The 23,894-nt window shown below is 66.7% G+C and overlaps 2 protein-coding genes across 3 annotated transcripts in view; both read left to right on the top strand.

Moving 5' to 3' along the window:
- CHCHD6 (coiled-coil-helix-coiled-coil-helix domain containing 6) overlaps window positions 1–2,007 on the top strand; it is a 130,419-nt gene extending 128,412 nt beyond the window's left edge. For both annotated transcript variants that reach the window (XM_082414029.1, XM_082414028.1), the window contains 2 exons: window positions 787–922; window positions 1,823–2,007. In XM_082414029.1, the coding sequence (XP_082270155.1) occupies window positions 787–922; window positions 1,823–1,828 (142 nt within the window). In that variant the 3' untranslated portion in view covers window positions 1,829–2,007. The remainder of the gene's footprint in view (window positions 1–786; window positions 923–1,822) is intronic.
- Window positions 2,008–13,646: 11,639 nt separating this feature from the next.
- Window positions 13,647–23,894, top strand: part of PLXNA1 (plexin A1) — a 46,404-nt gene continuing 36,156 nt past the window's right edge. The window contains exons 1-3 of the mRNA XM_082413915.1: window positions 13,647–13,863; window positions 18,207–19,458; window positions 21,170–21,352. Coding sequence (XP_082270041.1) covers window positions 18,280–19,458; window positions 21,170–21,352 — 1,362 coding nt within the window. The 5' untranslated portion in view covers window positions 13,647–13,863; window positions 18,207–18,279. The remainder of the gene's footprint in view (window positions 13,864–18,206; window positions 19,459–21,169; window positions 21,353–23,894) is intronic.

The raw sequence follows: 23,894 nt of genomic DNA, 5'->3' as shown, positions 1-23,894 counted from the left end.
GGACCTGGGCCGGCCACCTGCCTCCTCGTCCTCTGCTGCCTGGTTTGGGGTTGGGGCAGGCGGTGAGAGATGGCAACCCCGCCCGGAGCTGCGAGGAGCAGGGGCCTGAACACGTGGACACAGGAGCTCGGGGGCGTGAGTGCATGTGCGTGTATATATGTGCACATGTGTGAGTGAGTGTACAGCTGTGTGCACAGGTGTGTGTGCATGCACACGTGTGTGCACGCGTGTGTGAGTGTGAGAGGGTGCGTGTACAGGGGAGCATGTGTGAGGTCCAGAGAGAGGGGAGGGCGGGAGGGGCAGCGGGCGAGGCGTCAGGAAGAAGACCCCCGTGACGGACTTGAGAATAAGCTTTATTTCCCTTTTCCATCTTTGTTTCATATTTTTAAAAAGAGAACATAAAATCATTCTTCAAATGAATACGTTTAGAGTCTAGTTTTAGGCTCTGAACCTACCTTGATAAACAAAGAAAGAAAAAATAGTAAATTCCTCTAAAATGCTGCAGTGATATTCTCTAGGAAGTGACAGTCTGAACACCTTAGTTTTTTTAAAACATTTTGTGGTTATCCAGTTTTCCTCATCGTGCATGTATTAGTTTCGAAATCAGAAAAACAGCTTTGGGGGAGACGATGGTGGCCCACACCCAGGGCGGGAGGCGCCCTGGAGGCCTTGGGCGGGCGGGGTCCCCTGAGGGCCACCTCGGCCCCTCTCTGGGGGGTGACCAGATGCCGCGGCCCCCATGCCTGGCCCGTGGCACTGCCCCAGGCTGCCTCCTCCTCTCCGCAGGCCCCGCAGGGTGGAGCCCGTGTGCTCGGGGCTGCAGGCCCAGATCCTGCGCTGCTACCGCGAGCACCTGCCGGAGGTGCTGTTGTGTGCGGACCTGGTCAAGGCCTACCAGCACTGCGTCGGCTCAGCGCACAAGGTAGGCGTCAGCTGCGGCCTCCCGCCCGCCCTGGGCTCCGCGGCGGTGGGCGGGGAGGGGGTCTGTGGGCGCCGCTAGGCCAGGTCCGAGAGCAGCTCTGGGTGCAGTCAGGCCCTGCTGTCCGGGGTGGCCACCGGTCCTGACCTCTGGGCAGCGGGGGGTGGAGAGGCCAGGGTGCAGGGTAGGGGTCGTGGAAAGGGCCGGGCTGCCCTGTGGAAGGGGGAGAGCTGAGGGGGCAGAGGGCAGCCACTCCCGCGCTGGCCTGACGGGGCCCGGCCTTTGGTGAGTGGAGGTGGTCATGGTGGTCCGGGTCCCACGCGCTCCCCAGCCCCATGCTGGGGGCACTGCAGGCTGTCCTAGAGGCCCTGCCCTCAGGCGTGGTCCTCCTTCCTGACCCTCCCTGCCAGGTCCCCAAGGTCCCAGGCCCCGCCAGTCTCGCCTCAGGAGCCTCCGGCTTTAAAGGGTCCCTAAGAGCACTTTGCCCCTGGGAGCTGCCGGGCAGCAGGGAGGGAGCAGGTCAGAGACGCAAGGCTCCTCCCCAGGGCTGGTGCGCGAGCTCCAGCCCCGCGAGGTGCTGTGTCCCACGCGCCAGCGCCGGGGGAGTGAGGCCTCTCCAGGCGGTTTCACTCTGAGCTGAGAAGAAGAGAACAGAGGGGAGACCTCGTGGGGCGAAGGAGAGCTGGGTCTCTGGGTCATGACCGTGTGCACAGGGTGCAGGCGGGAGGCCGGCGGCAGGCCACGGGCACGTGCTGCGTGGGCACCGGGCACGGAGGTGAGGAGGCCCCGTGCAGGCCTGGGGACCCACGGGGCAGGACCCTCTCCATGAAACGGGCCCTCGTGGAGCAGAGCCTGGGGGACACGCGCGCTCCCGGTGGACCTGATCTCTGTTCTCCTTTGTAGGGTTGATGCAGGCCCACTCCGGGCCTGGCAGCGACTTGGAGCCTGAAGAGGGGACCCGTTGTGGGACCACAGTCCAGAGACCGCAGGCGCCGGCACCCCTGCTGGCACCTCCGACGCCCCCGTGCTGGAGAAGTAGCGTGTGTGCCCCTGTCCGCAGACAAATAAAGCAGGCGTCCTTGTCTTCAGTCGTGTCTGGGCTGCCAGGCGGGCCTGCTGCCGCCTCCGTGCCCGGAGCATGGCCCCAGGTCAGGCTGGAGGACGGGCACCCGCCAGCACCAGTGGGGCAGGCGGGTGCGGGCCTAGCCGTGCCCAGAATGGGCGGAGGTGCGCGAGGGGAGCAGTTCCTCGTCGGGGCGCAGCAGGGGAGCAGGCCAGCTTCCTGACAGTCTGAGCTTGAGTCCAGCGCCGGGTGGAGGGCTCCCGGGCAGCCAGAGGCTGGGAGAGTGGGAGCCCAGATGGGGGCCGGGGGCGGGGCACAGACTCTGCACAGCTGGGCGTCTGCAGAGAGTAAAGCTGGGCGCAGGGCCAGGGGTGGGTGCCAGGCCGGGAGGAGGTGCTCCTGAGGGACCAGCACAGTCCAGCCCCTCTGAGGGGTGTCGCCCTGGCCTTGTGGGGAGGTGGGCTCAAGTGGAGAGCCCTGCAGACACCTGGGGTCATGAGTGACCCTCAGGGGGGCCGGGGGCGGGTCCGGGGACAGACCAGGCCAAGCCTTAGGCGCTGGAACTGGCATGACTGGACTTCACTGGGCGAGGGGAGGACCTGGGTGGTTTCTGCGTGTTTGGCTTGGGTGCTGGTGATTCTGCAGACTGAGCAAGGGTTGCGGGTCGAGAAGGGCAGGTGACGGCTGGGCTGGGGTGAACTCTGCTCGGTCGGCGCCCACCTGCCAGTCCTTGACCCTCGGCAGGGCCCCCGCTGAGGCACCCTGACCACCCGGCTGCACCTGCCAGCCCAGCGCTGTGCGGGCAGCAGGAGGGGGACGCTTGGCTGGTGAGTTTGATTTCCTGCCGTGGTTCTCTGGAGCCCAGGCCCTCTGGAGCTGAGAGCCGGCGGTCCTGATGCCGGCTTTGCAGCCCCAGCTCATCCCCCAGTTCTCGCATGTGGAGCTGGAGGTCCGCGGCACTTGTCGGCGTCCGGGGGGCTGGGCAAGCTGCCCCCGCAGCTGTGTCAGCGCAGCTGCATGTTGGCCAAGGAGATGCCCACCCAGAGGTCCTGGTCAGCTTCCCCAACACACCGGGGAACAGTCAGAAACACAGCAGCCCGGTAGGTGGCAGGGTGCCCAGCGAGGGGCCCTCTGCGAGGTCAGCTCAGTGGGGTCACAGGTCACCGGCTCATTGACCCTAAGTGACATCAGAGCTACCCTTCAGCCAGAAACTGCCGAGGCCCTTCTGAGACTCTGTCAGAAGCCTGTGGTGTCCAGGGCCGCGTCCAGCTTCCTAGTCTCAGACCCTGTTCTCCCACCCAGGGGGCAGCCTGCTTGTGCACCGGTTTGTCTGCACCTGGCCACCTGTGCCTGTGTGTGTGTAGGCCCCTTTGTGTGAGCAGACATGTGCACTTGTGCCTGTGTCTCTCACAGGCAGCCAGCCGTGCTGTCCACCTGCTCGTGCCCCTGCCTCCCTCCTGGATCTCAGCCCGTTCCCTGGACTCCCCTGGCGCCAGAGCCAAGCTTCCATGGGCTGAGTGCCACCCTCCCCTACTGTGGCCGTAGGGCTGTGTGTCCGAGTGTTACTTTGGTGGGGGGTTGCGTGTGCTCAGGGTGCGGGCTCTGTGCGCACGTGTGTGGGCCTTTGTGCACGACGTGCCTGCGTGTGGGCCCGCGGCTCCAGCCCCTGCACGTGGCCATACGTGGCAGGAAGTGGGGCCTGAGAGAGTGTGGCACAGGTGAGGCTTGTGTCCAGAGGGTGTGGACCTCGAGGCAGGCATTCTGGGCCCAGGCCCCGGCCGTGTGACTGTTGGGGAGTTATACTCATCCTACCCTGTGGCTGGGGATTAAATGTCATGACGTCGGCTGTGACATCCAGGGTCCAACCGGGAGCCAGAAAGCACTGATTATGTAAACAGAGGAGTTGAATCCAGGGAGTTGGCCCCAGAAGAGGTGGAGGAGCTAAAACCCCAGATGGGATGCTGTGATAACCCAGAACTTAGCAGTAGCATGAAGCTCCTGTCACCCAGGGCTGGAGGGACAAAGGGAGGGCGCAGGTCACCCAGTGGAAGCTGGCTCAGGGAGCTGGAGCCACAAGGGACGTGGCCGCTGCCCATGGCCCCCACTCCTCCCGCCCTGCAGCCTTCACAGGCGCTTCTCCCGGGGTCGTGTGACAGGCGGCCCATGGTCAGTGCTCAGCAAGCGTGAGAGCAGAGGGCCCGCCACCCGGAACCCTCAGGCCACCTGCCGGCGTCCGGCCTTTGACCCGAGTCTGCTCCCTCTGGGAAGTCGCTGTGCCCAGGAGCCACCTGGCCAGAGTCACCCTCGAGGGCCAGAGCTGCATCCAACGGCGGCCTGGTGGAGCGGGTACAGAGGCCGGGCTGCTGCGCCGCATCCCAGGGCAGCCCGGCTGTGCCTCCGCCCTCCGCTCCCTCCCCTTACGGGCAAGCGCCGACCCCAAGGTCAGTCCCTCATGGAAGTCCCGCAGGCTGCTCTCTGCCCGGGAGGCCCAAGGGGCTGACCCTGCCATCCTCACCACGTCCCGGGTGCTGGGAAGCAACGGCGACACCTGGTCCGTGCCCCGGGCCTTGGTGCAGCAGGAGAGCCGACCTCGGACGTCAGTTGGCGAGGCCCTCGGGAGAGGCCCGGGCAGTGGCCGGAGGGGGCTCCTCTGGGGAGCTGGGCCCCACTGGGTTTATCACAGTGTCGGTGACGTCGGCAACACACTGGAAACAACCGAGTGCGTAGCAGCAGAGGACGTGTTAAATGAAACATGCTCCGCCCACCGGCTCCGTGGCCTCTGACAACGGCGATTCAGCCTGGAGCGTGAGTCCGCTTAAAAGCTAAGTCGCGGAAGCTGCGTGAGCCCGCTGTTTGGAGGAACAAACACCACCTGGACACACGTGGAAACACAAGGAGCGAGGCCAGGGGGTGCCCACCAAGACGTTTCCGTGGTTTAGGGTTATGGTGTGTTTTGTTAGGGTTTTTATAATTAACTGTATTTTCTGTTGTTCCATACTGACCAGAACGGTTTTCTAACACCACCGCCCCCCGCCCCGCCCCGCCGGCTCGAAGCCTCCGAAGGCAGGTGGCGGGTGCAGCCTCGTGCCTGGGCGTGGATCCAGGGTGCCGGCCCTCCCATCCCGCTGGCTGTCGGGCCCAGCGGCGACCCCTCAGCAGAGCCTGGATCTCCCTGAGCAAAGAGCTTCCCGCCTGCTAAGCGGGCAGTGGGGGTGTGAAGCCTGCCGAAGGGACGTGGGGAGGCCAGGCAGGGTCCAGGGTATGTCGGGATTGGGGGGCCGGGAAACTGAGGCGGCAGGAGGGGTTTTGAAGCTACTCAGACGAGCATTGGCAGCGAATGTCCACTCTGGCAGTCATGGCCCTGGCACGGGAGGTGCAGCGCTGAGCAGACGGGAGACCCTCCCTCGGGGGCCCGGAGGTCGCTGGGGAGACGGACCAGACGAAATCCAGGCTAGAGGGTCTCACGCAGTGGAGAGGACGTGGGGCTGGGGGACCAGGAGTGAGGGCTGCCCGCACACACCCGCGCCGCTGCCTGGCTGCCGGCACCCAGACCAGGAGCTCCGCGCGGCCCCGGCCCGGGAACCAGCCCTGCCAAGTCCGGGTCGCGCTTAAGGAAGACACTTCCGCTTCGTACCTGACAACCTGCCTCATTAAATTTAATGGGCTGGTTGTTCCCGTTAAATAAACATCAACTAATTAGGAAAAACATATTTGCTGAGGTTTGGCTATGGAACGGATAAACCAATTACACGGTTATTCAGCCTCAAAACACACGCGGCCATGAGGAGGGTGCAGACCACAGCAGGGAGGAGTGGTGGAGCCCTGGGACTCTGAGGCTCCCCACCGCAGTCCACCTCCTCCCCAGGGCTTGGTGGGCCCCCAGAACGTCACCCTGGAATGACACTCCAGGCTCCCGGAGCACAGGAGTCCGGGCAGGATGGACCCAGACGGGCGCCAGGACCCTGCAGCACGAGGGACAAACTCCTACTCAAGTTGACAAGAGAGAGGAGTGCTGGCTTGTGTGACAGAAAAGTCCAGAAGGAAGTTTCAGGCATAGCTGGATCAAGGAGCCTAGACACAGGCGTCAGGATCCGGCTGCTCTCCTTCCACCTCAGCCCTGCTCTCCGCCTTCATCCTTGGGCTCCATGAAGAGCCCAGCGACTCTCGCCTTACAAAGAGTTTCTCTTTCCCTCTAGGTCCAGCTTGGGGGTTATGGGCAGACAACAAACTGCCCTAGAGCTGACACAGTAATATCAGAAACCTCTTGGGGAGCCCAGGAAACATGAAAAAGTGCTCCACAGCCTTATGATTCATCAGGGAATTGCAGAGAAATACCCATGCAATGGCTGGACTTGGAGGCCAGACAGCACAGCTGTGGGTGCTTCTGCTGGGTCGGCACCCCGAGACGAGTGCGTATGTCGTCTTGAGGGCGACGTAGGGTCGTTGGCACGGCGGCAGCCTCGGCGTTGGAACCACCCAGATGTCCAGGGCCAGCGATGGGTGCACTGAGGTCCGTTCTTCCCCGAAGTGCTGCTGGCAGCAGAGAAGCACAAACCGGAGCTCCCGGAACTGCCTGGACGCACCTTAGGCATCTTGTCAGCAAGAGAAGCCGGGCAGAGAGGACTTCCCACCTGACCCTGGCAGCTCGCAGCCACGTCTCTGTGGCCAGGGCCTGGGTGCAGCCCAGCAGGTCCCCTGCTCAGCGTCCCACAAGGCTGCCATCAGGCTGCGGCCAGGTGGGCTCCCCTCCCTCAGCAGGGCCAGCGGTGGAGCCTCTTGGAGACCTACAGGAGTCCAGCAGGATCCCCCACCTCTGCTGTCCTGTCAGAGCCACACAGCAGAGTGACTCCCGGGGCACCTGGCGTGTCTGCCTCGGAACTGGGTGCTTCCACTTGTGTGACTTCCAAGAGGGAGAGGGAGGGGTCCTGAGGTGGCTCTTGTGGGATGACCTCCAAACCCTGTTAGTGAGAAAAGAAGACGTGCAGAGGTGGTTCGGAGCAGGTGTACAGGTGCATCTTTCAGCAGACAGAGGCAGGAATATCCTTGTACATGTTGCTGCCAGGACGCAGGAAACTGGGGACAATTTTCACTCCCAGGAGGTGACCTGGGGGCCCAGTGGGGGGACATACCTTTTCACTAGGGGTCCTTTCGTGCACCACTTGGATTTTTTTTTTTTTTACCATGAGCATAATATTTTAGTAATTAAAAGGCCTGTTTTAATTGTTAAAAAACCCAAAAAGTCCAGACCTCTTGGAAGGTAAAGGATTCTGGAGCAGCTGTCCCACCAGAGGGGTTGCCCCCTCCTGACCCTAACGTTACAGTGAGCAGTGGGGAGGGGGGATCAGTCACACGACTCCAGTAGATCCAGTGAGCTGCCAGGGTTGTCTTGGCCAACAGGTAGGGAGACCACACCTGAGAATGCAGAGGAAGGCAGAGCTGAGAGAGAGATGCCCGATGGCATGTTTGGGCCTGTGGATCCAACCGTGCCTGAAGCTCAGACCTCCTTGGACCTTTCAGAGAAGCAAGTGAGTGAATGTGTTGCTGGATGAAGCAAAGCTAGGTTTTCATCAAGGCTTGTCCTGTCCTTTGTCTATGTCTGGTGTCCACTCTGGCTGTTAAAGATTTTGAGTGTCACCTCTGGTGTTTGTCCCAAAACAGCCCTGCCTGCCCTGGAGGGGGTTTCCGGTGAGCCAGCTTATTTGTTCGGGGCCCAGCCCCCGACCGGCCCCTCTCTGCTGCCCCCTGCTCCTTGCCAGGCCTGTGTCCGGGATGGGGAAGCAGCATGGCTGACCGCTGCCCTCCCTACCAAGGACACAGAAGACACGGGCTGGTTCTGTCTACTCCTCACACCCCCTGCCAGGGACCCTGTGGAGGAGACCCAGGCCCAGAAACAGATGGTGACGTCCACGCTGAGGTCCAGAGCCCGCGAGCCCAGGGCTGCTGCTGACCAGGCGGTGGGTTGGTGCTTCAGGAAGGCCTCCCTGGAGAGGAGGGGCTGCCCCGGGGCCGCGGGCAAGGTCAGCAGGGTGACCTCGTGGGGACAGAGGAGCAGCGTCACATGCAGAGCGCGTGGTAGATTAGGGAACTCACAGAGATTCCCTGTGACAAAGCGGGGGGGTGGGTGGGGGAAGGGGGTGCCAGCAGGCCCAGCGTGTCCCCTGGGTTCCTCACTGTGAAAAGGGCAGTCACAGCCCCTCCCGGGCTGGCGGGTGGGGTGGGGGTGGAAGAGCTGTTGGGAGAGCTCCCTGCCCCGTGTTTCTCTGGTCCTCACAGCGACCCTGGGGGCGATACCATCTGCCCCGTGACCCAGAAAAAGCACTGAGGGGTGGGCATGTGATGGGAGCGGAGCCGGGGAGGGGGCTGGGACCCCGTGTTTCTGCCCCCGAAGCCTGTGCTCTTCTGGATGGAGCCCTAGTGGCACGGGGACCTCCTCCAGAGGATGGTTTTCCCAGAAGGGGTGACACCGAGGGGACCGTGGGTGGTTCCAAAGCCTCCCCAGAAATTCCGACTTATCTCTCCATTGCTGTACTCACCCTGAGGCCGACTGTGCCCGCGGGGCAGGCAGCCACCGGGGGGCACGTGGGACGGGGCAGGAGGCGGGTCTGGGCCTGAATGCTGGGGAGGCTCTGTCCAGCCGACTGGAGGGCCGGGCCTGCCCCGCTGCATCCCTACGTGCCCGCAGAGACCCTCGGAGGCGGTACACGGTGCTGTTTGAAGCTACTGGATTCAGGGCGATCCGTCGTGCGGCAGCGAGTGAATCATGCGGACTGGTACCTTGTGTCCCCACCCGGAGATGAGGCCCTGGCTTCCTGGGATCTCCCCGCCCCACCCCATGATGGAAATACCAGGGCGTTGGTGCTGTCGTGACTCTGAGGGGGTGGGGCCAGCCTGCAGGGAGCCGGTAGTGTCCCTGAGGAGGTGACATGAGCTCTGAGCCTGGAGACCAGGAGACGAGGGCGCCCGGGCCGGTGGGGGGGGGGGGCAGCAGGGCAGGCCCAGGACACCTGCGGGGTCTCTGCTGGTGGGACATCTGCTGTCTAACCTGCTCGTCCACGGGGCCAGCCCTGCTTCTGGAGGCGGTGGCGGCAGCAGAGCTGGGCCTGGGTCAGAGCAACAGGAGGGGTACTCTCTTACCTTCTTACTGTGAAATCATCATCATCTACAGTAATAGTAGCGTCACAGGAAGTTGGGAAGATAGTGCGGAGGCCCCATACCCTCTCCTGGCCTCCAGCATTCGCATCTCAGGAGGCTGTCGTACAACGTGGAAACCAGGACGCCGACGTCCACACCAGGTGTGTGTGAGCTCTGTGTCCCTCATCACAAGTGGATGCCTGGGGCGGTCACCGCGAAGGAGATACAGAACCACCCTTCCCCGCCCCCCAAGCCACGAATCTGTTCAGCACCACAAGTCTGTCGTTTGAGAGATATTCCAAGGGTGGATTGTGAAGCGTTGGGGTCGACTCTGCCCTCTCATCTGTGTCTGCTGCCTCCCGCGGCTGGAGCGCGTGCCGGGTGGCACGTAGGTCAGCGCGTGTCTGATGCTGAGCGGCAGCCGTGGGTGTAGCCTCCGCTCCGCAGGAGAGTGGCCCCGTCCCGCGCGCAGCCTTCACCTGTTCCCGTCTGCACGTCTGCGCCCGTGTCGCAGCTGTCCCAGGTGCGCCGCCTTCCGCGCTGAGACCTCCGACGGCGGGAGTGGCGGCGGCTTCCGCGCAGCCCCTGGTTCTCCGACCCTCTCCCCCGTTGCTTCCCGGGGGGAGGACTCCTGCCGGCCACTCCCTCTGTGTCACCTGCGTGTTGGCACCTGTCGGTCCTGCGCCCCCAGGCAGGCTCCCTGGTGCTTGCTCTGACGGCGACTCTGGATGGGGTCCCGCACATTTGGGGGCCGCGTGCTGGGCTCCTCGGCCGCACCTCCCTCTGGGGTTCGCGGCTGGCCTCCTCTGACCCCGCGTGGGTGGGCAGACTCGGGGCTGCCCGTTACTTTGGGTGGGAGTCCAGCCTCCCGCTTCAGCCCACGGAGTTTCGCGGGGTGAGAAGGCCTGGACTGCTTCCCCGTCCCCAGGTTCTCACTCCTGGGGCTGCGGGTTGCAAGGGCCACTGTGTCCCACAGAGGGTGGAGGGGTGGCTTTTCCAGAGGCCACGGCCCTGCAGAGGGCATCCATCCTTGGGAACATCTTCTGTGACCTGACTGTGAGCCCCAAGGCGACAAGCACCCACTCTGGACCTCCTGGGCGTGGCGTGCGCCGCACCAACTGCAGACCCCTGGCGGGCTCTTCCCGCCGGTGCGTCTTGTTCCCTCCACCCTGCCTGATAGCACGTCCACGCCACTGTCCGCGGGGCAGGTGCCCTCCAGCCAGCCCCTCGGTCCAGCCTGTCTCACTGTTTACATCCCTCACCTGCTTGGCCCCTGGAGTCATCTCAGTTTGCAGCCCCAGGACAAGCCCTCCAGGGCTCCGTGTAGTGGTGGGCAGGAGCTTTGCTACTGTCTTCTATACAGTGTAGTGCTGACGGTGACCTGGCTTCGTCCCCAAGGTCGGAACTCTCAGCCCAGGCTGGTCACCGCTGGTACTGAGTGGGACAGAAAGCCCAAAGAGGGCTCATGGGTGCGGAGGGAGCTGCAGTCAGGGAGGCTTCCTGGAGGAGTGGGGGAGGGAGCTTGGGCCTTGAGAGATGAAAGGTTGCAGTGGGGGCACTCCTGGTCAAGGGCACAGCATGGGCACAGGCCTGAGGCGTGAAGGCATCTTTGGAGCAAGAATGCTGGGCACCTGGGGGAGAAGGTAGGCAGGCGGTGGTCTGCTGGCACCACGGGGTCCTGGGTGCCCTGCCTGTCCTGCTTTGGGCCTACTTGTTTTAACACCTGCACCTGGACTTTCTCTGGGGGACCACCCCTGGCTCTGGAGAGCTCCCTGTCCCAGCCAGCCCACCGTCAGGTTCTACCCCCAGCCAAGGTGACTGGTTCAGGGGGGCCCTGTGATCCAGCCCACTTCATGAGGGTCCATTCTGGGAATTTTCTGGACCTATTGGGAAAGAAGCACCTGGAGCTGCGAAGGCCACCGGGCACAGAGGCTGGGGGGGCCCTGCAGAGCCCACAGACGGGGAGGCAGCACCATGACCACGCTTCCCTGCTGCTCACCTGAGCGGCCCTGGGAGCTCGGGCCCAGGTGAGGCTTGTCTCCTGGACCACAGCACCCGCTGGGGAGGGCGGGGTGGGTGGGGATGCGCCTCCGGGCTGCGCCCCATCCTGCTCTAGGGGACCGCTCTGTGCACACCCCTCCATCGGCCTCACCGCGCCGCTGGCCCCCGACAGACCCCCAGTCCCGTCTCCACCCAGCGGCCAGCGTGGACTTCCCAGAACGCGGCGGTGACTGCAGCCGCCCTGTGTGCACAGCGGCTGCCTGGGGGCTGAGGCTGGCGGCACCCACCCCACGGGGTGGGAGAGGGTGGGCCACGGGGACCCAGGGTGCTGCACGCTCAGGGCCAGCCCCGTGTGTGCATTCGCACATGTGCACGTGTCTGTGCGTGCACACGCCACGGGTGCGGGGTGGGGGGCTCCGTGTGTGATGCAAGCCCGTGGAGGGTCTGCCCAGGGAGGGTCCCAGCCTGCGTCCTCCCTCCTCTCAGACCCTCCTGCAGCCGCATCCCTCTCCATCCGTCTGCGTGGAAAGCTGCATGGGGAGGGGCGGGTGGGAGCTGGCGCATCGGGGCAGGAGGTGACAGGTCGGGGTGAAGGCCAGCCAGGAGTCAGGGCCTCCCTGGCTTTGGGCCCGGTGGCCGGGAATAGTGGCCACCCCCAAGGGGCTGAGGTGTCCAGCCCTCTCTGCTACCCCGAGCCTCTTCCTCCTGCCCCATCAGCGGTGGGGTTCTGCCTCGGGGAGGGGAGAGGCCCCCCAAGTCTACTTCTGCACAGAGCTCTGAGTCACAGAAACGCAGAAGCGGCCCTGGCATGGCTGCAGAGGCAGGAACACTGGAGGTTTGGAAAGGCCCTCCTCCCCAACGCCCCCGCACCCCCCCACCCCCATGATCTGTTTCTGGTTCTAGGAATTGTTTTCCCTGCCTCACCACACACTGCCTGCCCTCCTGAAGGGTGACAGAAGCGAAACCCACGCAGGAAACCCAAGGAGGAAGAGCCCAGCGCCTGCTGACTCATTTCCCTCCTTGTGAGGTGGGATGGGGGGGCGCCTGAGCTGTAGTCCCCACCCCCCATGAGCGCCCGCTGTGCTCCGCCTTCCATCTGCACCCGGCCGGCCTCCTCAGGGGCAGGGACACACTGTGCCAGGCTTTTAGGAGCAACAATTTGCCATCTTTGCTCCAACAAACTGCGTGCTGGGGATCTCAGCCCTGTGTCCCTGTTGGACTGTGGGCTTTCCTTGTCGATTCTTGGGAATTTCTCCTAAATCCTGGATATGCAGCTTTTGTCAAGTGTACGTGCGTTGCAGATGTGTTTTCCTAAGTCCTGGCTTATCTTGATATTTCCCTTCCTAACTTTTAATGAACAAAAATAACCAATATTAAGGTAGTCAAATTGACCCGTATTCTCCTTTATTTTTGATTTGGGGTTGAAGAACTCCTTCCCTGGCCCACGGTCATGAAGACAATCTGCTCTACTGTCTGGAGTGCCTTTACGGGGCCCACCTGGATTGACAGTCCTGCGTGGTGCTGAGCGTTACCTAATCAGGTCTCCTCTGGGGAGCGGACCACAGGTGAGGGGCAGGAGCAGGGAGTGGAGGGAAGTGGAGTAATCTGCAGTGTTTTCAGAGAGACCCCACGGGGCTGGGGCTGGGGCTGGCGGGTTCGGGGGCCCAGCGGCGGCTCTGAGAACAGATGGGACTGCTGTGCTGAACCAGCCACGCTGGGATCCGCGCACCTTCGGGGGACGCCGCAGAGCAGAGCGAACGGCCCGCCTGCCTGTCGGCCACTCGGCCGCGTCCCCACGTCCCCAGATGAGCACAGCGGGCGACGAGCGCGACGTCCCGACAAGCCAGCCACGCCGGACCCATAGGAAATGGAGAACGACCAGCTCAGAAACCGGGACGTGGCTGCGTGAGGCGGGGAGGGGCGGGGGCTCACCCGGGCCTGGGGGGGGGGTCCCTCTCCTAAGGGGTGACCGCCCGGCTCGCGGCCCCCGCTGCGGCCCTCGCTGCGCCCCAGCTCGTCCTCCCGCACGGGCCCCCGGCCCTTTGGTTGTTTCTATGGCTCCGGCCGCCTCGCCTCCCCTCGGCCAGGTGCCCCTGCGGCCTCACCTTCGGGCGGCTCTGGGGCGCGCGGGCCGCTGCGGGAGCGCGGCCACGGGGACCGCGTCTGCCCAGCCGCCCGGCGAGTTCGGACCCGCGCCCCCCGGACCCACTCTCCGCCCCGCGTCCCACCGCCGCCCGGCCCCGCGCCCAGCCCGCCGGCCTCGTCCCGGACCGCGCGCCCCACGCCCCGCCGCCCCCTAAGGACCCCGAGCCGTGACCGCCGTCCTCGGCCGCACCGGGACCAGGTTCCGTCAGCTCCTGGCGGCTGCGATGCCCTTTGAAGCAAGCGGTGGGCTAGGGCGGGCGGCGGGGATCGAGCGCCCCCTGGAGGCCTCCGAGAGCCCCGCCCCGCGCAGGCCCCGCCCCCGCGCAGGCCCCGCCCCCGCGCAGGCTCCGCCCAGGCCCGGCCCGCCCGGGCGGCGCATGCGCGCGACGCGCCGCGGGCGGTGAGAGCGAGGCCGGTCCGCATCCGCGCGGCTGGCGCCCCATTCATGCTGGGCAGCGGCGGCGGCCACGCAGTGGATCCCGGGCGCGGCGGCCTCGGCCTGGGTGGCCTGCGAGGCTTCGGCGGCCCCGCGGCGGGGCGGGGCGGACGGTGGCGCGGGCGGCGGGCGGCGATGGCCGGCGGCGGGCGCGCCCCGGGGCAGCCCGTGAGTAGGGGTGCAACTTTCCCCACGGCGGGGCGGGCGGGGGTCCAGCGGGGGTCCCACGGTGGTCTGGGCGCGGGGCGGCCTCGGGCCGGGGTCCGGGCGCGGGGCGGCCTCCGCGGGGTTGCGGGCGGGCGGGGGTCGCGTGGGGGGCGGCGGCGCGCGTGTCCGCGCCCCCGCGTGTCCGCGCCCCGCTTGTCCCTGCGTCTCCGGCCCGGTTCACGCGTGTCCGGGCGCGGCCGCGGCGCCGAGCCTGCGCGTCCCCGCCCGGCCGGGATGGGACCCTGCCCGCCGCGCTCGCGGGGCCGCGCCGCCTCCTCCGGGCCGGGCGGGGAGAAAGTTCGCGGCGGCGCCGCCGGGAGGGCTCTGCGGCCGGGCCGGGCCGACGGAGTGCGCTGGATCTCCGGCGCCGGCAGGCCCGCGCGGCCGGAGTGGGCGCCGGTCCGCCCAGGCCCGCAGGCCCGCGCCGGCTGGGAGGGGCGGTGCGCCAGCCGCGCGCCCGGCCTCCTCGCCGCCCCGCGCGGGGCCTCTCCAGGGTCAGCCGCTTCCCGCGGCCACTCCGAGGGCTGCTGCGCGGCCCCGGGCCTGGTGGGCGGCGGGGCTGGCGGCGACGGGGCGCGATCGAGCGGCTTCGGGGAGGGGATTGCGGCTCCGGGGACCCCCGCCCGTTCCGAGACCCTAGGGGATCCCGGGAAGGGGGCGAGAGGGGCTCCGGTGGCCGCCTAGAGCCGGGAGCTGCCCCTGGCTCATCTGTGGGGTGCTGGTGCCACGCCCCTTGAAAGAAAGAGGGGTGTGTGTTGGGGGACGTGGACCGAGCCTCTGCCCGTGAGCCTGGGCTCCGGCAGCGCGGCCGTCCGCGCTGCTCCACCTTCTTCCGAGCTGAGGCCGGTTCTCTGGGTCTGCGCGGGGGTGGGCTCAGCCTTTGCTCCTCCGGCCCTCGGGAGGCCCTGGGCCCTCGGGAGCTCACCCCAGGCAGGTCCCCTGGCGCCCTGCTGGTTTGGGGTGTGCAGGAGAGACCAGGTGCTGCGCTAGGCAGCCCAGAGCCTGCCCGGTCCTGTGCCAGAGGCGGACTTGGAAGCCAGTGATTCCCTTCAGGGCCGGGCAGCAAGTGGGCCTGGGAGGGGGCCCTGGAGGCCCCAGAAGGGCATTTCAGGCAGGGGAGACAGCTCTGCCGAGGCCTGGCCCGCCCCGGTGTGGCTGAGGTGTGTGCTTGGGGGTGGGAGGGGATGAGGGCTCTGGACAAAGCAGACAGCCCTTTGCTGGCTCCTGGTCGTGGCTTGTGTGTTTTAAGCTCCCCCGCACCCCCGAAGGTCCCTGTGTCTGGAGTATGGGGTCAGGAGGAGAGGACCCTCAGGGAAGCCCGAGGGCAGGCACTTTTTCTGAGGAGCAGGACTCCAGTGGCCCTGGATCCTGGTCCCATAGGACAGGCCTGGAGCGGAGCAGACGGCTGGGGACCACCTCCCGGGGCCTCTGCTGGGGGAGGTGGGGTGACGGGGCAGCTCTTGGTCCCAGTTGCTGACAAGGTACCTTTGGGTAGGAGGGCCGTGTCTTCTCCGTCCCCCACACCTCAACCTGTCCGTGCCCCAGAAGAATCCAGATCCCGTGGCGGGGGGTGGGGGCCAAGATTGGGGCCGCCCCTCCGTGAAGAGGCCTCTGAGGGCCTTTGTTTCTCAGGGCGAGGAGTGGTGGTGGCCGCTGGGCCCGGGAGAGAGCAGGGCATGACGCTCGCTCCACGCTCTGCTGGACAGCTGAGCCTGTCCGGTGCTGGAGTGGCGGCCACTGTGCCGGCCCATCTGGCCTCTCCCTGCCTTGCTCACCTCCAGTCGGCACACCCAGCACCAGGCCGCTTCTCCTGCCCGGTCTGGTTCTGATTGGCCAGGCCCAGCCCGCTTCCTGCGCCGGGTGCTGCGGTCACTCTCAGTACCCTCTGCGTGGTCCAGCGGGTTCCACCCCCGGCCTCTGCTCTGGCTCCTCTGTGCCCAGGATGCCCCTCCCCCCCAGCTCTGGGGCCTGGTCCTTCTAGAGCAGGTGGAAGGGCCTCCCCAGACCCCAGCGCTGGTGCTGCTCTACCCGCCCCCCCCAGCCCAGAGCGTGCATCTGTTGGTGTTCCCCTCCCCCTGCCCAGCATGGAATGAATGCATTTTCTCCTGGGCAGACCAGAGGCCTGTGGGAGTCCAGGTCTCTGTGGGAGTGTTCAGAACTAGCTGGGTGACCTTGGGTGTATCCGAGCCGCGGGCCCCGTTCCTCTCGGGTAGGGGAAGTCACCCAGAGTCTTCGGTGGCCCCTGTGAGGTGGTGGTCACGAGGACTCGGCCCCAGGCCTGGGTCCCCCTTTCCTGGCTGCAGCCCCGTGCCCCTGGCTGGTCCTTTCGGGCAGCTCTGTCGGGGGAGGGGCAGCAGGCGCCCGGCCGGGCTGGAGTCTGGATGGTGCCGCTTCAGCTGGGTTCCTCCTGTTTAATATAAAAAGTAGGGTCCGTAATTGAGTTAAGACGTGTATAATTATCCCAAAGGAGGAGAGAGCCCAGCCCCTGGTAATTGCAGGCCTTCTTTGAACTGATAAACGGTGAGTGATTCATGTTTTCTTTGGAGTTCCCAGGCTCTCAGCCCAGGCCCCGCCGCCACCCCGAGGAGCCCCTTCTCCGGCTCCAGGTCTGCCCTGGGCTCCTGAGCTGGGGGCAGGGGCTGCCTGCCAGGTCCCTGGCGGCCATAGTTCCTGGGGTGTCTGGGCGGAGATCTGCAGGAAGGCAGCTGACAGCCTGCTGGGGGGGCCCTGCAGGCAGCACAGCCCTGTCCCCTTACTGCGGGATCCTGGCCGGAGGCCCTCATTTCCTAAGCCTCAGCATCCCCCCTCCCTACCACCTGAGCAGAGGTGTGGGTTTTCAGTGGCAGAGGGTGAGTGCGGAGTGAGGACACAGGGAGGGAGCAGGTCCTACTCTGCAGGACCCAGTCGTTCACTCTTTCATTCACAAGTGCTGGGTCCTGGGCCGGCCTCTGGGGTTCAGTGGGAAACCACAGAGCCAGGCCCTGCTCTCGCAGAACCGCCACTCTGGTGGGGAGAGCATCTGGGAACAATACGTAACAAAACCGTTAGCAAGCGCCATGCCACAAATTAAACGGGGTGACTGAGAGGGAGCGGCTGCTGCCTTCGGCCAGCAGGTCGGGGGCTGTGGGCAGGGAGGGAAGAGAACCCCGGGAGAGGGGCAGGAGGCCAGAGGAGCCCTGTGCTGCAGGGGCAGACGTGGGGGCCCAGAGACCCACAGGCCCTGGGGCCAGTTTCCAGCCTGGACTTGGCAGAAGGCACCTATTCTTTGGGCCTCGGCTTCCCCACCTGTAAAATGAGAGGCGTTGTCTGGGGGCAAAGAGTGTGCGCAGCATGCCTCAGTGCCTGCCTGCAGTGGGGACCCGGCGTTGCTGTGGTCAGTTTCCATCCAGGAGTGGGGTGAGGCCCCAGCAAGCACGTCTGGGGGCGTGACCAGCAGAGCCAGGGTGGGACCCCTGCTGGCCCTGAGAGGGCACGCCGCCTCATGCGGGAGACGAGCTGTTGTCATGACCATTGCACGGATGGGGAGACCGAGGCTGGCAAAGAGGAGTGACCCCACCGGGGCCACGTGGCTGCAAAGCAACAGGGTCTAGGTTTAACCTGGTGCCCGACTGCCAACTTCCGGGCTGCGGGGAGCTGAGACTTTCCGAGAGGAAGTGGGGCCAGGGCAGGATTCGGGGACCTCACGCACGGGGCGGGGGCACCGGTGGGCTGGGGGTGGGGATGACGGGTGGGAGGTGCAGGGCTGGGGGCTGGGCCAGGGTCAGCAGGGAGCAGCCCTGGGGTCAGTGTGACTGGCCCGCCTTCTGCCGGCCCCGCCCGAACTTCCTTGTCTCCCTGAGAGTAGGACTGCCCAGGGCCTCGGGCAGAGAGGTGGTCACCCGCCTTGGGAGCTTGGGGCTGGGGGTCTTGCTCCCTAGGGCGTGGGGAGGCTTGAGTCAGAGGGTGATGGCCTCCAGGTTTGGGTGTCGGTGGGGCTCCTGATCTAGACCCTGAACCCTTGTCACCCGCTTTCTTGTTCTGGGTTCATTTTTCTCCTCCACCCGGCCACGGTGGCCCAGGCAGCGATGGAGCGTGTGTGGCCCGTGCTGCCCGCAGGTCCTAGGCTTGGTTTAGCTGCTTGCAGGGTTCCAGGTGGGGAGGTGCGCTTCCTGCACCTCGGGCTTTTCCTGGAGAGTTAGGTCACGCCCCAGAAGTGGGACGTCCCAGAAGAGGACGGGCGCGTGGAGCTCGGTGACGGCACGTGTGCGTGTGGGCACGTGAGGGCTGCTGGCACTCACACACTTTGTCCCCCGTTCTCCCCGCAGGGCTGAGGCTCCCGGCCCCGTGAAGCGCATCCCTGCAGGACCTGAGCGCTGCAGCCCGAGGCCGCAGCCCGTCATGCTGCTGCCGCGTCTGAGCCCACGGGCGCTGCTGCCGCCACTGCTTTTGCTGCTGCTGCTGCTGGGGGCCGCGCCGCGGGCGGGTGGGGGTCCACAGCCCCCTTTCCGCACCTTCACGGCCAGTGACTGGGCCCTCACCCACCTGGTGGTCCACGAGCAGACAGGCGAGGTGTACGTGGGCGCCGTGAACCGCATCTACAAGCTGTCGGGGAACCTGACGCTGCTGCGGGCGCACGTGACGGGCCCCGTGGAGGACAATGAGAAGTGCTACCCGCCGCCCAGCGTGCAGTCCTGCCCGCACGGCTTGGGCAGCACCGACAACGTCAATAAGCTGCTGCTGCTGGACCAGGCCGCCAACCGCCTGCTGGCCTGTGGCAGCGCCTCGCAGGGCATCTGCCAGTTCCTGCGGCTGGACGACCTCTTCAAGCTGGGCGAGCCCCACCACCGCAAGGAGCACTACCTGTCGGGCGTGCGCGAGGCGGGCAGCATGGCGGGCGTGCTGATCGCCGGGCCTCCCGGCCAGGCACAGGCCAAGCTCTTTGTGGGCACGCCCATCGACGGCAAGTCCGAGTACTTCCCCACGCTGTCCAGCCGCCGGCTCATGGCCAACGAGGAGGATGCAGAGATGTTCGGTTTCGTGTACCAGGACGAGTTCGTGTCCTCGCAGCTGAAGATCCCCTCGGACACGCTGTCCAAGTTCCCGGCCTTCGACATCTACTACGTGTACAGCTTCCGCAGCGAGCACTTCGTCTACTACCTCACCCTGCAGCTAGACACGCAGCTGACCTCGCCCGACGCCGCCGGCGAGCACTTCTTCACGTCCAAGATCGTGCGGCTGTGCGTGGACGACCCCAAGTTCTACTCCTACGTCGAGTTCCCCATCGGCTGCGAGCAGGCGGGCGTGGAGTACCGCCTGGTGCAGGACGCCTACCTGAGTCGGCCTGGCCGCGCCCTGGCCCGCCAGCTGGGCCTGGCCGAGGACGAGGAGGTGCTGTTCACCGTGTTTGCCCAGGGCCAGAAGAACCGCGTGAAGCCGCCCCGGGAGTCGGTGCTGTGCCTCTTCACCCTCAGGGCCATCAAGGAGAAGATCAAGGAGCGCATCCAGTCGTGCTACCGCGGCGAGGGCAAGCTCTCGCTGCCCTGGCTGCTGAACAAGGAGCTGGGGTGCATCAACTCGGTGAGCTTCCCGCCGTCCCGCAGCGAGGCGCCCACCGCTCGTCGCGTGGCGCCCACCCTGCGCTGGGGGCCGCTGCCGGCCCGTCTTCCAGGGTCAGGGCTGCACCTGGGCTGCGGCTGTCCTGCCCGTTAGAAGACGGGGTGACGTGACCGTGTCCACGAGTCCATGAGCCCCCGCGGCCATTGGGCGGAGCCCCTCTGACCACGCGCCTGGTGCTGTTCTGGGTGCTTGCGGGCCCCATCTTGTCTCCATTTCAGAGACAAGGTTGCCCAGGGGTGGGGTGACTTGCTCAGGGTACACGGCCAGTAAGGGGCGAGCTGGGGCCAGACCAGGGTCAGGTGGGCGGCAGACACCGTCTTCCTCTCTCTGTGTCCTGTTGATAGGCTCTTCTGACTCTTGCCCTGGGCGCCTGGCCGTGCACTTGACCTGGGAGCGGCCTGAATGCCCGGGAGCTGGGCGCTCAGTAGCCGGCAGTCCCATCTCTAGGCCCTGACGGGGTCCTGTAGGGGCCAGCTGCTTTTTGGGGACTGTCTCTTGCACACCGCCAGGCAGTAGGACCCATTGTTTCTCTGAGTAAGACCCCAGGCTCAGAGAGGGTAAGGGACCTGTTCAGGGCCACTGGGTGGAGGACCTCCAGTGCCAGGCCTTAGCCCCTCTGATGCTGCCGCCCAGGACTTGCTTGTGGCCTAGGGAAAGCCCGGCCTCTCTCTGGCCTCAGTTTTCCCATTTCCGTCCTGGTTTGTCTTCAGAGCAGGGTGGGGTGGCCCTTCTTTCTCACATCTGTTGCTGTGTGTGGCGGGGCCCCATTGTGGCAGGGCTGCCCTCCAGACCTCGGCCTCAGGTGCACAAGGCTGATGCATTGCCCATCCCCCCTCGGCCCCTCGAGGAAGGCATTTGGTCTCCATTGTACAGGTGGAGAGACCGAGGCTCGGAGGGCCAGCGCTTGCCGAGATCGCTGTGTGCTTGCTCTGCACGCCCTGTGCCACGGCTGGTCCCCCCTGCCTGGGCATGGTCCCCACTGCCCCCGGCATCTCCACTGGCCTCTCTTCCCCTGGCCCAGCCCTGACCCCGCCTCCCGTGCTCCTTCTGCATCGGTGACCTTGTGCGCTGCAAACCTCAGACCCCCAGCCTGCTGCAGCGGAGATGCCCAGACCCCCTCCCCCCGCCCCCGGCGTCTGCCTTGCCCTCCCAGGCCCTTCTCCGGAACCTCACGCTATCGATTGTTTCCTCTCTGACCGTAGTCGTCTCCTCTCAGCCGGCCCCTCCCTTTGCCTTTTAGGTGTAACGCTGTGTTCTGTCTTGAATGAGCCGTCCTAGTGCCCCACCGGTCCCTGGCCACCGCCTGTGCGGCCTCACTGTGCAGCAGGCCTGGCCCCTCCCTGCCCACACCCAAGGCTGCCTCTTGCCTGCTCCCCCCTCAGCGGTGGATGCAGGGCCTGTGCCTGGTGGGTGTGAGAGGTGCCCACCCCCGGCGCCTGCTCCTGGGCCTCGAGTGGCTTCCAGGGCCTCAGTTTCCCCATCTGTTAAGTGGGTCCAGGAATCCCTGACCCCCCCGCCCAAGGTCGCCCCACGTGTGGCCTGTGCAGGCCTTGGAGAGCGGCCCCTGAGACCCCGCCCCAGCCTGGTGAGGGGAGCCGGCCGGTGCTGGCTGCGCCGCCCCCCAGGGCCCAAAGCGCCTGGCCTCACCCCCGACCCTCCCCCGCTCCCGCAGCCTCTCCAGATCGACGACGACTTCTGCGGGCAGGACTTCAACCAGCCGCTGGGCGGCACGGTCACCATCGAGGGGACGCCCCTGTTCGTGGACAAGGACGACGGCCTGACCGCTGTGGCCGCCTACGACTACCGGGGCCGCACCGTGGTGTTCGTGGGCACACGCAGCGGCCGCATCCGCAAGGTCAGCCTGGGCCGGCAGAGCGCGAGCTGCCTCGCTCTGTGTGCCGGTGGACGGGGCGGGGGCTCCCCCGTGCCAGGCCCGGTGACCTCCAGGGGCTCAGGGGCTGGGCCTGAGCGCCCGCCTCGGTCCCCTTGCTCTCCCTGTGGGCTGCTTCCGCATCCGGCCCGAGGCCCTGGCTGGGCGTCGGGGCCTGGTGACGCCGGAGCTGCTGGCCCTGCTCCCCACGGGTGTGGGCGGCAGGGGCGGGGCAGGCCTGTGGGGCCCCCTCCCCTCCCGGGATCCGGTGTCTGCTGAGGCAGCACTCTGCCCTGGAGGGAGGCCCCATCCTGCAGGGAGACGGCAAGGCCGAGGGCAGGGCAAGGGGGGTGCCCTGCCCCCGCTGGAGCGCCACTGTTGGGGTGTTCTGGAGTGGAGGTCAGCTCCTGGGCCCCTCCGTGGGCCCCTGGGGCGGGGCTGGTCCCGTGCTTCCAGGTCTCCGTCCCCGCCAGCAGGTGCTGGGCTGAGCGGAGCCGGTGCTGAGCTGGGCAGGGGCAGGCTTCCTGGGGCAGCAGCCCCCCGAGGCTCAGCCGCGACCTGGTGGGTGGGTAGGGACCAGGCCAGGGGAGGGCCGGCCTGCTGTGGAGGAAGTTCCTGGGGCACAGCAGGGTGGGGGTGCCTGGGAGCCCCGAGGATCAGCGCAGGGGCGGGGCCCGGTGCATGAAATAACAGCCGTGCCGAGGCCACTGCTGACACAGCTCCCCAGCCGGCGTGCGCCCGGGGGTGGGGCCTGGGCCTGGGGCCAGCGAGAGCCTTGCCTGCTCCCAGAGCTTGCGGGGCGGGGTGTCTCCTGTCCCTGCCATGCTGGGTGCCCTGGGAATCACGTCCCACCGCCGGCTGGCTCTGTGGCCTCTGGGAAGGGCCCTGCCCCCAGCCTCAGCTTTCCCACCTGTGAAATAAGCCTGAAGCAAGGGCTTTGGGCAGTGGGGGCTGTGCTGGCCGAGGGCCCCCCGGGCTGGGTGCCGTGGAGTTCTGCTCACAGCGCTTGGGGGGCCTCTGGGGTGGTGGCAGCCCAGCTCGGGCCCCTGCCACCCTCCGGGCCAGCCCCTGTGCCCCCCGTCCTGGCCCTGGTGTCGGATCCTGCCTGCGCCCTGGGTGAAGGGCACTCTCCCTTGCTAGGGGTGGGGCCTCACCCAGCTCACAGCTCGCTGCTGCTGCCCCAGGGCTGGGGGAGCAGAGGAGAGGGGCCGTGGACCCCCGTGGGTGTGCGCTGGTGGGCTGTGCCTGGCGGGGCCTGCCCCACTGCGGCAAGAGCCCCCATGGGGTTTGGCTGCGGGTGAAGCACTTGGAGACCTTCCTGCGAGGCCCCAGAGCCTGTCACCTAGCCAAAGGCCAGGCTCCAGGGGCTGGGAGGGGCCCTCCTGATGGCTGGTGGGCTGGCGGGCAGCTGGCCCGGCACCGTCTTGTCCCACAGTAGCCAGCCTCCCTGTGAGGCCGGGGGAAGGCGTTAGTCCAGCGCGGACTCCCCCCTGCCGCCTGCCGGTCTCGCTCCCTGCCCCGGTCCCACCGAGGGGAAACTGAGGCCCCGAGAGTGGACCGCGGGGGTGGCCTGGGCCCTCCTGTGAGAAGAGGCTGCTTCGGGAGTGAGGAAGCCACAGCTGAGGTCCCCTCGTCCCTCTGCGCCTCCCCCGCACCTGCCTACCAGGGCACCATCCACCCCGGTGCATCCAGCTGGGCACCACACACCGCGTGAGTGGACGGCACCCTTTTTCGGGTGTGTGGGGTCGGCCACACCCAGGGGCTGTGCTGGCTTGAGGCTCTGCCCCCTCGCCCCCAGACCGGCCCCCCGCACCCCTCCTCGCCGCGCGCCCCTGCCCCGTGGGGCGGGGGACGGTCTGCGGCCCGGGCACCAGGTCTCGTGGGTGGCCCAGCCCTCTTCTCTCTGGGCCTCCCTGTCCCGCTCTGGGGCCTGGGGCAGTGTGAGGGCCGGGGGGAGGGGTGTCCCCTCCCTGTCCCTAGGCCTGGGCTCCCGTCCCCTTGGCCCGCCGGTTCCTGGACCTCCTGAGGTCCCCAGGCAAGGCCTCTGGCCTTGGCCCGCTTGAAGGACGCTGCTCCCTGCTGGCGCCCACGTCTCCCCGGCCGGGCCTGGCCTTCAGCAGCAGAATTCCCGCCCCTGCCTCGTCCCTCTCATGTCATCCTGACCCAGCCCGGGGGTGGGTGCGGCTGTGGTCCAGGGGCCGGGGCCAGGGCAGGGGGCGCTCCAGCCAGCACGGTGCCCCCTCCCTGCTGGCCTGCCTAGCTGTCTCCTCCGGGCCTGGGGCGGGCTGGGCCCTCGGCTCTGTCTCCGGGGTTTAAATCCAGGCCCTTCCTGTCCGGGCCTGGCCCCACCACGTGAGCCGCGAGCCCTGGCTCCCTGTCTCGTGTCCTCTGTCTGCCCCGAGCGGGAGCCTGGGCCTGAGGGCTCGCCCGCACCTTTGGCCCAGGGACAGTCCCGCTGCGCTGGCACACCCCATCCTCCCCACGTCCGGTCTTTCCCGGGCTTTAAAAAGCGACTGGGCAGCCCTAG

The sequence above is a fragment of the Balaenoptera physalus genome (genome assembly GCF_965194825.1).
Source record: "Balaenoptera physalus genome assembly, chromosome: 11".
In the NCBI taxonomy this organism is placed as follows: domain Eukaryota; kingdom Metazoa; phylum Chordata; class Mammalia; order Artiodactyla; family Balaenopteridae; genus Balaenoptera; species Balaenoptera physalus.
The sequence above is the reverse complement of the archived record's forward strand: the minus strand, read 5'-3'. Positions and strand labels throughout refer to the sequence as shown.